At 42.5% G+C, this 11,065-nt stretch overlaps 1 protein-coding gene across 1 annotated transcript; it reads right to left on the bottom strand.

The window, feature by feature from the left end:
- Window positions 1-8,023: 8,023 nt before the first annotated feature.
- LOC138873513 (uncharacterized) lies at window positions 8,024-10,397 on the bottom strand. Its single transcript, XM_070151983.1, has 5 exons — window positions 10,278-10,397; window positions 8,683-8,874; window positions 8,545-8,615; window positions 8,292-8,460; window positions 8,024-8,200 (listed from the first exon to the last, which is right to left on the bottom strand). The coding sequence occupies exons 1-5, from the start codon at window positions 10,395-10,397 to the stop codon at window positions 8,024-8,026; spliced, it is 729 nt and encodes a 242-aa protein (XP_070008084.1).
- Window positions 10,398-11,065: the final 668 nt, after the last annotated feature.

Genomic DNA, 11,065 nt, shown 5'->3' on the forward strand with positions numbered 1-11,065 from the left:
AACATGAAAAATAACTAATTAATCTTTCATTTGAAATCTGAAAAATTAATTTAACAAACAACACATGAACATGAACTAAAAATTAATTCAAATGATAAACAAAACAAACATTTGCCGATTTTAGATTCAAAAATATCAAAGCAAAATACGGACAAAATAAAACTCAAAAACTATTAACCGGATCGAAATGAAATATGTACGGACTGTTTTGACGAACCTCGAATGGGAATGAATCTGTCCGGATTTGACGACGAACTCAACGACGAACTCACCTTCCTTGTAAACTTTGACGAACTCAAAACGACGCTCGACGACCTCGACTAAAACTCAACCGAGCAGCTCGTCTGAAGATACAACAACTGGAACAAAGGAGAAGTGATGAACGGAAGCAGCTGAAACGAAAGAGAAGTGATGAACGGAAGCAGCTGGTTCGTTTGCGAAGAAAATGAAGGCAGAAGAAGCAACGATGGAGACTGGCCATGGTTGTTCGATGAGGCAGCAGCTGGACGGCGAGGTTGAAACAGAAGTAGCAACAGCCGGAAGTGAAGAAGAAGGTGGAACGGGAAGCAGCAGCAGCACGTTTGGACGTCATGGACGTGAAGCAGAAGCAGCAGCTCGGAGACAGCTTCCATGGTGACGCTCAAGCTGAAGAAGACGAAGAAGAACAGCAGCAACTGAGGCTTGTTTTGGCCTCAAGCTGCTCGACGGAAGCAGCTGGTCGACGCTCATCCATGGCGGAATGGGCTGGACGACGAGGGCAATGATGGGGGGTCCGGCGGTTCAGGCGTCTATGGTCGTTGTTTAGGGTGGTGTTGACGACGGACAACGACGACGAGGGAGGGGACTGTTTGGTCGAAGGACTGGACGATGCCATGGGAGGCAGCCATGGTTATCTTGGGTTGAAGGTTTTGGAGAAGAAGGAGATGGAGGGGGGAGGCGGATGTTAGTGTTAGTTTTTTTGTTTTGTTATTCTTTGTTTTGTTTTTGTGTTTAGACCAAAAAATGAAGAAAGGGGTTAGGTATTGGGTTAATGGGGCGGACCGGGTCGACCCGGTCTGAAGTGGACTGGGTCATGGAGAAGATTGGGCAATTTTTTGGGCCTTTGGCTTACAATTGAAGAAGTGGCCCAATCCGATTTTCTTTTGTATTTTTGTTCTCTTTTCTTCTTTTATTTTCTAAAACTAAATTATAAAAATACTTAAATTATTATTAAGAACTAAATTAAGTTATAAAAGCGCAAATTAACTCCCAATAACAATTAACGCACAATTAAGTAATAATTAAGCATAAAATTGTTCATTTGGACATTAAATGCTAAAAATGCAAAAGATGCCTATTTTTGTAATTTTTAATTTTTTGTAAAACTAATTTAATTACTAACAATTGTAGAATTAAATCCTACATGCGAAATGCGACATATTTTTTGTATTTTTTATTAATTTAACAAGTAAGCAAACACAGACAAATACAAATAATAATCCAAAAATATCACAAAAATACTCAAAATTGCACACCAAGAAAAATCATTTTATTTTGAATTTTCTGGGAGTAATTCTCATGTAGGGAAATAATCACGTGCTTACAGCGCGACTTCGATGCCCATTCCTATAAAGTTTCGCATTCCCGATATACCCAAATATAACGGGACAATCGACCCTAGCGAGCATATTACTTCATACACTTGCGTGATCAAAGGACATAACTTGAATGACGATGAAATCTAATCAGTATTGTTGAAAACATTTGGGGAAACATTGTCGACCCCGAACTCTATCGATTCGTTTGCCATGTTAGCAGACGCCTTCGTGAAAGCACACACCTGAGCCATAAAGGTGGCAATAAGAAAATCAGACATTTTTAAGATAAAATAGAGGAACGACGAGATGTTAAGGGAGTTAGTGTCGAGGTTTCAGATGGAGAGAATGGAACTACCACCGGTCTCCGATGACTGGGCAGTGCAAGCTTTTATGCAGGGTCTGAATGAACAGAGTTTGATTGCGTCTCGACAATTAAAGCAGAATCTGATCGAGTATCCAGTTGTGATGTGGTCAGATCTTCATAGCCGTTATCAATCAAAGATTAGGGTCGAGGATGATTAGTTGGGAGCCCTCTCGGGCTCAGTTTATCCTAATAGATTGACAGCCAAGCCCCCAAATGATATAGACAGGGAATCAAGATCGAGTAGGGAGTAGTATCAGCCATATATTGATCGAAGAAACATCGGTTAGGGTCGTAACGCTCCTCAAAATGATCGGAGAAACGAATGAGGTTAAAGCTCTCGGGGACTCATAAGTAAGAATGGGTTCGATAAACATATAGACCCCGTAGAGGCACCTTGATTATTGGAGTATAATTTCAGCGTAGATGCATGGGGGATTGTGTCAGCTATTGGAAGAATTAAAGACACCAGGTGGCCCAGGCTTATACAAACCGATCATTCTCAAAGAAATTCGAACTTGATGTGTAAGTATCATGGCACACATGGCTATAGAACCGAAGACCGCAGGCAGCTAAGGGAGGAGGTAGCTCGGTTGTTCAACGAGGGTCACATTTGAGAATTTCTCAATGATCGAGCTAAGAATTACTTTAGGAAGAACCACAACATATAATCCACATGATCGTTGGCGGTGTCAATGTCCCACAAGGACCTGTATTCAAACGCACCAAGGTGTCGATCACGAGAGAAAAATGGACTCGGAGTTATGTGCCCGAGGACGTCCAATCATTCTATGACGAGAAAGCAAAAAGCATATCTTAGCCGCATAATGACGCCCTGGTAATTTCTATTCTTTTAAATAAAATTCAAGTTAAATGTGTTCTAGTGGATCCAGGTAGCTCAACAAACATAATCATATCGAAGGTCGTAGAGCAGCTCGGCCTACAGGATCAGATTATACCTGCATCCCGGGTCCTAAATGGCTTCAACATGGCAAGCAAAACAACAAAGGGGGAGATAATCCTACTAGTAAACGTAGCCAGAACCATACAGGATACAAAATTCCATGTCATCGAAGGCGACATGAGGTATAATGCACTCCTCGGAAGACCATGGATACACAACATAAGGGCAGTACCTTCAACTCTTTGTCAGATGATGAAGTTCCCAACTGAGGACAGAGTGAAAAGGGTTTATGGAGAGCAACACGCTGCAAAGGAGATGTTTGCAGTCGATGAAGTGGCGTCGATACCAGAGCCTTTGACCTCGGAAAAGTCGAACACCAAAGGTAAGTAGGAAACCAAATAGCAATCACCGATCCCAGTCCCGATTGAGCTGGAGGAACAAGTAATCGAAGACGAAAAAGAGTATTTCCTTACTCATCGAGCTTTCGTCGTTCCCAAAGAGTCCAATGCAACCGAGTCAATGGTCAAGGAACTGGAGTAGGTCATATTGATCGAATACATGCCCGAAAAAAAGGTATACCTGGGAACAGGATTAACCCCCGAACTCGGGAAAAGACTCATTAAATTTCTTATTGATTATATGGATTTCTTTGCTTGGTCCTATTTAGATATGACAGGGATTCCACTAGAAATAACAACACACCGGCTAAGCCTCGACCCCAAGTTCAAACCGGTCAAACAAAAAAAGAGGCCCCAGTCCGAGGTGAAGCATGCATTCATCAAGGACGAGGTAACCAAACATCTTAAAAAAGGGTCTATTCGGGAATTAAAATATCCCGAATGGTTAGCCAATGTAGTTGTAGTTCCTAAAAAAGGAAACAAACTTAGAATGTAGGTAGATCACAAGGATTTAAACAAAGTATTCCCAAAAGACTCTTTTCCATTGCCTAACATCGATCGTATGATCGATGCCACGCCCGGCCATGAGATCCTAACTTTTCTTGACGTCTACTCTGGGTACAATCAAATTCAGATGAACCCGGAGGATCAGGAAAAGACCTCATTTATTACCAAGTTTGTAACTTATTGTTACAATGTAATGCCTTTCGGGCTAAAAAAATGCAGGAGCTACATACCAACGCCTAGTTAACAAAATGTTCGAGGAACAGATAAGTAAATCGATGGAAGTTTACATTGATGATATATTGGTTAAGTCCCTGCGTGCAGAAGACCATTTAACTCATTTGCAGGAAACGTTCAAAATATTGAGCAAGTACAACGTGAAGCTTAACCCGGAAAAATGTGCCTTCGGAGTCAGCTCGGGTAAGTTCCTCGGCTTCATGGTACCGAAATGGGGTATTGAAATTAACCCCAACAAAATCAAGGACATCGAAGATATCACAGTTGTGGATAGTGTGAAGGCAGTGCAAAGGCTAGTAGGTCGAATAGCCGCCTTGTGTCGATTAATTTCAAGGTCATCGGATCGAATTCATAGGTTCTTTTCCTTGCTAAAAAAGAAAAAGGATTTCGCATGGACACCGGAATGCCAATAAGCCTTAGAAGAATTGAAGCGATACTTATCGAGCCTGCCTTTTCTTCACACCCCAAAGGTAGATGAAAAGCTTTACTTATATTTTGCATTATCCGAGATAGGGGTAAGTGGGGTACTAGTTCGAGAAGAGCAAGGTACGCAATTCCCTGTTTATTATGTAAGCCGAACTCTAGGAGAAGCTGAAACTAGGTACCCTCATTTAGAAAAATTAGCACTTGCATTGATAAGCACATCTAGAAAGCTAAAGCCATATTTTTAGTGTCATCCCATATGTGTATTAACCACTTACCCCCTTCGAAATGTTTTTCATAAGCCCGAACTATCATGCCGATTGGCCAAATGGTCCGTCAAAATTAGCGGGTACGATATTGAATATCAACCCCAAACTGCCATCAAGTCTCAAATCCTAGCTGAATTCGTGGCCAATTTTACGCCAACCCTCGTACTCGAAGTGGAGAAAGAACTCCTTCTAAGATCGGGTACACTATCGGGGGTATGGACCTTTTTCATGGACGGTTCCTGGAGTGTGAAAGGGTCCGGGCTTGACATTATCTTGAAGCCACCTACGGGTAGTACCATTAGATAATCTATCAAAACTCCTAGGTTGACTAATAATGAGGTCGAGTATGAGGCCATGATTGCAGGTCTCGAGCTAGCCAAGAGCTTGGGAGCAGAAGTCATTGAAGCCAAGTGCGATTCACTGTTGGTGGTAAACCAAGTAAACAAAAGTTTTGAGGTTCGAGAGGATAGGATGCAATGATACTTGGATAAACTACAGGTAACATTACATCGCTTCAAATAATGGACTATGTATCATGAACCTCGAGAACAAAATAGTGAGGCCGATGCACTTGGTAATTTGGGATCCTCGGTGGAAGAAGATGATATCATCCCAGGGACTGTCGTCCAATTATCGAGGTCTGTGGTTGAAGAGGGTCATGCCGAGATAAATTCTACAAGCTTGACTTGGGATTGGAGGAATAAGTACATCGATTATTTGAAGAATGGAAAACTCCCACCGGACCATAAAGAATCGAGGGCCCTACAAACCAAGGCTGCTAGGTTCGTGTTAGATGAAGATGGAACATTGTACAGGAGAATGTTCGATGGGCCATTGGCAGTATGTTTTGGACCGGGGGACACCGATTATGTTCTACGAGAAATCCACGAAGGTACTTGTGGGAACCACTCAGGTGCCAAGTCTTTGATTCACAAAATTATTAGAGTAAGGTATTAATGGGATAACATGGAAAAATACACTAAGGAATTTGTCAAAAAATGTGATAAATGCCAGTGGTTTGCACCGATGATCCATCAGCCTGGGGAACAACTCCACTCGGTCCTATCCCTGTGGCCTTTCATGAAATGGTGGATGGAGATAGTCAGCCCCCTACCAATGGCCCTGTTTAGGGCTAAATTTATTTTGTTTATGACTGATTATTTTTCTAAATGGGTGGAAACACAGGCCTCCGAGAAAGTTAGAGAAAAGGAAGTTGTTGCCTTCCTCTAGGATCACATCATATATCAGTTTCGGATGCCTGCATAGATTGTATGTGTCAATGGAAAGCAATTCATCGGCAACAAGGTGACGGAGTTCCTCGAAGCACATAAAATAAAGAGGATCTTATCGAGAGAAGTTCTACCCGAGGTCCTTTGGGCATATCGAACAACATCGAAGTCTAGCACATGGGCTACCCCGTTCTCTTTAGTATATGGCTCTGAGGCCCTAATCCCTATCGAGGCCGGAGAACCCAGCGCCAGGTTTTGACATGCATCGGAGAGTCAAATCACGAGGCTATGAATACTAGCCTCGAGCTATCAGAGGAAAAACAAGAGGCAACATTTGTTTAGATAGCCGCACAAAAGCAAAGAATCGAGAGATACTACAATAGAAGGACCAACCTTTAACTCTTTGGAGTCGGGGACTTAGTTCTACAAAAAGTCACCCTTAACACTCGAGACCCGAATGAAGGGAAACTAGGCCCGAATTAGGAAGGGCCGTACCGAGTCCTCGGAGTTGTTGGCAAAGGATCCTACAAACTTGGCATGATGGAAGGCGAGCAATTGTCAAATAATTGGAACGTATCACTACTCAAACGATACTATTGCTAAGGTATGATTTTCTCTTTCTATCCATTTGAATTTGAAACTAACCCATTGCAGGTGTTCGATCGAAGCTATCGAAGGCACATTTTTACACGAAGGCCTAAGGTTTTAAAGCATGCGTTGCACTTTTTTCCCCTTAGATTGGATTTTATCCCAAATGAGTTTTACCGGCGAGGTTTTTAATGAGGCAACAACTACGTGCTACCTAAGAAGAACTAACCAGTATCCAAGGCTTCTTTTTAATCAACCTCGAATATTGGAGGCATCACCCTCGAAGAATATATTTTTAAGGAAAATACTTCACGCCAAAGAGGGTCTCGATAGGAGTTCTTTGTAATGGGCCAAACGGTTAGATGAACCGTGTCCGTATAGAATAATCGAGCCCCGACGACAAAACATGTATGCATGCATCAATTATTCAAAAAAGCATTCTTTCTATGTCAAAACACATTGTGTCTCAAAGAAGTCTACTTTATATGAGCTTTACACTTATAATTCTATGAGAAACAGCCCAAGGGCTAGAACGCAAATACACCCCGAACAATCGGGGATTGTCATTGACAATCAATGCATCCGAGTCATCAAAAACTCGAATTCATAAGACCTCAAATAGGCATCCCATTGATATAAAGGCTAATGGCATCTTACTCGAGGACTAACCTTTCAAACAAGTTCGAATGATTATCGGGAAACAAGTCTAAGAGACATACCCGAAGGCTACGACCATATTAAAGACTACGGTCATAAAAAAGACTACGGCCGAAATAGTGCGGATCAAAGACGTCTGAGTTCCCCCATAAATTAAAGGCCTTCAAATACTTTGAAAAAACGGTTAAATCAGGCTACCCTTGGAAAAAGCAAATGATAAAGGGCTTCAATAAAATTAGCCCTCGAATAATTTAAAGGCTTCGATAACATCAGCCTTCGAAACAACCTCAAGAGGTATTCGATTATCGTTACACAAATGAATTACAAATGAGGTTCCAATTGATCGAACCTTCGAAAAACCTAACAGGTACAAAAAACACAAGCTAACGCATAGAAAAATTATTACCAAGTCTTTTAGCCGAAAAGAGGGAAAAATTATAGCCGCTTTAAAGGCCGAATTAGCCCAACCTAAAGAGCCTAAAGGCTAACCTAAAAGATCCTAAGGGCCGAAGCATGCGGAGTTCGAGATCTCACTCTCACTCAACTCGGACTTAAGAGTTCCATCATCCCGAGCTCACGTTAAATTGACTTAGGCTTAGCTCGAGGATTAACAAAAACCTTAAGAGGCTTTCTATTCTAAGTTTGAGGATCACCCGCTGATCACTAAAAAACCTAAGGGTTGTTATATTCGGAATCCGAACCAAGGTTCACCTGACTATTGAAGTTATCAAATTTTTCACAAAATAAAGACAATGCGGAATCAGAGATGAAGAAAAGGAATTATTTATATTTATAGAGATGCTTACAAAATATATTTACAATACCCATGAGGGGTCCTTGCGCAAAAACACAAAAATAAAATAAAGGAGCCCAAATCTACTTTGGGGCCATAGCCTCGGCAGCTGTATCTTCGGGAGCCGCGTCTACGAGAACCTCCTCCTCGGGGACTTCATTTTCATCTCCCCCTCTCTCAGAGCCACTAGTTGAATCCTCATCATTAGAAAGCAAAGCGACAACCTCTTCTTCTAATATTTTTTTCTTTTTCAATGTCGGCTGAGAGGTCGAAACCACGATCATGCACCTCCTCGAGGGTTTCTCTCCAGGACTGTCGCCTGGCATGGTCGAGTGCAAATGATAGATTAACTTCAGCCGCAACAGACATCTCCTTTGCCTGAGTGTTAGTGGCTCTAATGTCATCTCGGTACGAAGACACAAATGCCTCTGTATCAGATTTGGCCTTTGCAAGTTCAGTAACAGATTTAGCTTCAAGCTCCTCGATTTTGCGGCTACGAGCCAGGCATTCCTCCTTCACACTTTGAAGCTGGCGTTCAATTAAAGATAGCTACTCCCGAAGAGTATCTTTCTCCGAGGCGAGACAGTCCATGCCTTGTCTCTACCTTAGGGTCTCGGCTTCCTTCATCTTGAGCTCCTGTCGGAGCTGCTCCACCAGCTTGCCCTTTTGTTGAGCCTGCAAAGTTGAAGTGTTAGTCGACCAATCGGGCAAATGCATCATAAAACCTTAAAGGGTATATTACCTTTTCGATGATATCGGTCTGTTCTTGATGAGACTTCGCCAGTTCGGCTGGAAGATCGCTGATCTCCCCCTCCTTTTTTACATAGAGGATCTTAAGGTTGTCCTTCTCTTCCGAGAGCTTCTTAAGCTCAGCCTCACATCGAGCAAGCTTAGCTTGAGACTTGGAAAAAGCTTCTCGATGGAGCATCATAGCCTTCAAAAAAAGGAAAGGTTAGGCTCAGAACAACAAGGATAAAACTCAGGCGTAATTTTAAGGGCAGAAAATTACTTATTTGAAGAGCCGCTGGGCTTCATCAAAAATAAAAGAAGCATCTGGGTCGGGACCATCTTCGATCCCTGCAAGGCACTCTTGAAGTATATCGTGCCCTTCGTGGCTCGTCCCCACATCGAGAGTTCTCATGTTCCGGGCATCTAGGAATTGCCCCTTAGAGAACTCAGGATTGGGTGGCGATTCATCCACATTAATTACCCCAAGTAATCCACTTGGGGCATTCTCTTCTATTTGAAGGGACTCAGTACCAGGCCCCTCGGTCTCACCCTCCAAATGACCTCCAAGACGAGGTGTTCTTTTGCTGTCCGATGGCTCGAGGACTTTGCTCGAACTCTCCTCAATGATTTCTTTAGTTCTAGAATGAACTGCATCAGCCACGATCGGTTCGGCAGTCTTCGAAGCGTCAGTGCTTCCTCTTTTTCGAACTACTAATAGGCAATCGTCATCTTCCCCCACTCATCCTCGTCCCAAAGGCATTGGGACATTTCTGGAGATAGGGCCACAGTAGCGGCCTTAGGTTTTTGAGCCTTGCTTTTCTTTGACTTTGAGGAATTTGCAGGCTACCCCCTCTTTCTTTTCTTTTCTTTGGAAGGCTTTGGGATCTATTCTTCATCGAGAGGGAGCAGCCATATAGCAACGACGTCTCTGAGGCTTGCATAAAGACAAAGTAAGTATTTTAGTGAGAAACACAAGTATGCAAACGAGAGAACTCACCATGCTTTTTAGTCTCCCATCGACCTTTGGCAAGGTCACACCAGTTGCGCTCCGTGTACGAAGAAGTAAAAGCAGTTTCCGGACCCAACCTTCAAGGTTTGGGACCGCACCAAGAAACTAAGCAGCAGTTACACCATCAGAAAAAGATTAGATTGAGAAAAAGATGAGAAGGGAAAGTTGGATATAAAGTCACTATCGATAAGCATGTACTTATGTTTCATGTTCCATTCCTCGGGGAATGACATCCTCTCAGTAGAAATCAGGTCGGAGGTCCTGATTTAGACAAATCGGCTCATCCATCCTCGATCCTTGTCCTCATCGATACTAGAGAAGAGGGATTTTGTGGATCAGTGTTGCAGCTTTATCAGGCCACCTCAATAAAGGTGAGGGTTGTATAGCCTGATCAAATGATCGAGGGTAAAAGGAATCCCCTCGACCTGGTTCGAGTAGTATATGATCAGATTGACGATGGGCCAAAGTGAAGGGTAGATTTGGCCAAGCGTCACCTAATATTGGTGGAAAAAAGCTAAAATAACTGGATCTATGGGATCCCGAGCTGGATCTGTAGGACCCAGCGTGAATAGGTAGGTATACACACTTAAGTACCCCACCTTATGAGTAGTTATATCCTCTTTAGAGGAAGGGATCACCACATCTTTTTCCTCCCTATTGCAGTCCTTTTTCACCTGCTCGATCTTACTTTCGGTTATCAAGCAGATGTATCGGGACATGGTCTCACATCGTCCTGGTGTTGATGTAGGTTTATTAGTTTTGAAATCGGATGTTAGTTCGCACGGCGGGGAATACACTTCTCGATACGAGGTGGCACCACCATTTTACTTCTGGTCGGTCGTGATGAAGAAGAGGCTTTTTCTTCTTAAGGAATAATTTTGGATATTTTATCCATGGCGGTTTATAAATTTGAAAGAGGAGAAAAAGTAGATACTGTAGTGAGAGCAAATTAAGAAGAAGGTGAACTCAAAGAAGTTGAAGAAGCTACAGAGATTTCAAGAATGATTTGAAAAGTAAAGTTTGCAAGAATTGTGAAATTGGCCTATTTATGGAGTCCATTTAAACGTGTTAGGGAAGCCAAATAGCCGACCATCAGTTGCCTATAATTAACAACCTTGGAAACTTTGCAAACACGTCTTTCAATCACTAACATCGCGAGATCGACATCATGGTCGAGGCATTAAATGGTTGAGAATCAAATCGTTTCTTATCATTTTATTCTAAGAAACGCGGGTACTATCTGTATACGGTCAAAATCATATGCCTCTGATTTTGTAGGCTTGAGAAGTTGCATCGAGGACAAAAGTTCGATATAGACCAAGCTCGAGCTTGAAGGTAGAATAAGAGGCTCGAAGACCTAAGTGCTCGAGGAATATTGGAGCCAAGT

This window comes from Nicotiana sylvestris, chromosome 7 (assembly GCF_000393655.2).
Source record: "Nicotiana sylvestris chromosome 7, ASM39365v2, whole genome shotgun sequence".
NCBI lineage: Eukaryota > Viridiplantae > Streptophyta > Magnoliopsida > Solanales > Solanaceae > Nicotiana > Nicotiana sylvestris.

Bases quoted from the DNA above. Each gene is read 5' to 3' on its own strand.
- LOC138873513 (XM_070151983.1), bottom strand. From the start codon at position 10,397: ATGTCCCGATACATCTGCTTGATAACCGAAAGTAAGATCGAGCAGGTG. The intron at 8,616-8,682 runs GTAATATACCCT...TCAACTTTGCAG, and splicing joins AGACCGATATCATCGAAAAG to GCTCAACAAAAGGGCAAGCT. The intron at 8,461-8,544 runs GTAGAGACAAGG...CCAGCTTCAAAG, and splicing joins AAGGAAGCCGAGACCCTAAG to TGTGAAGGAGGAATGCCTGG.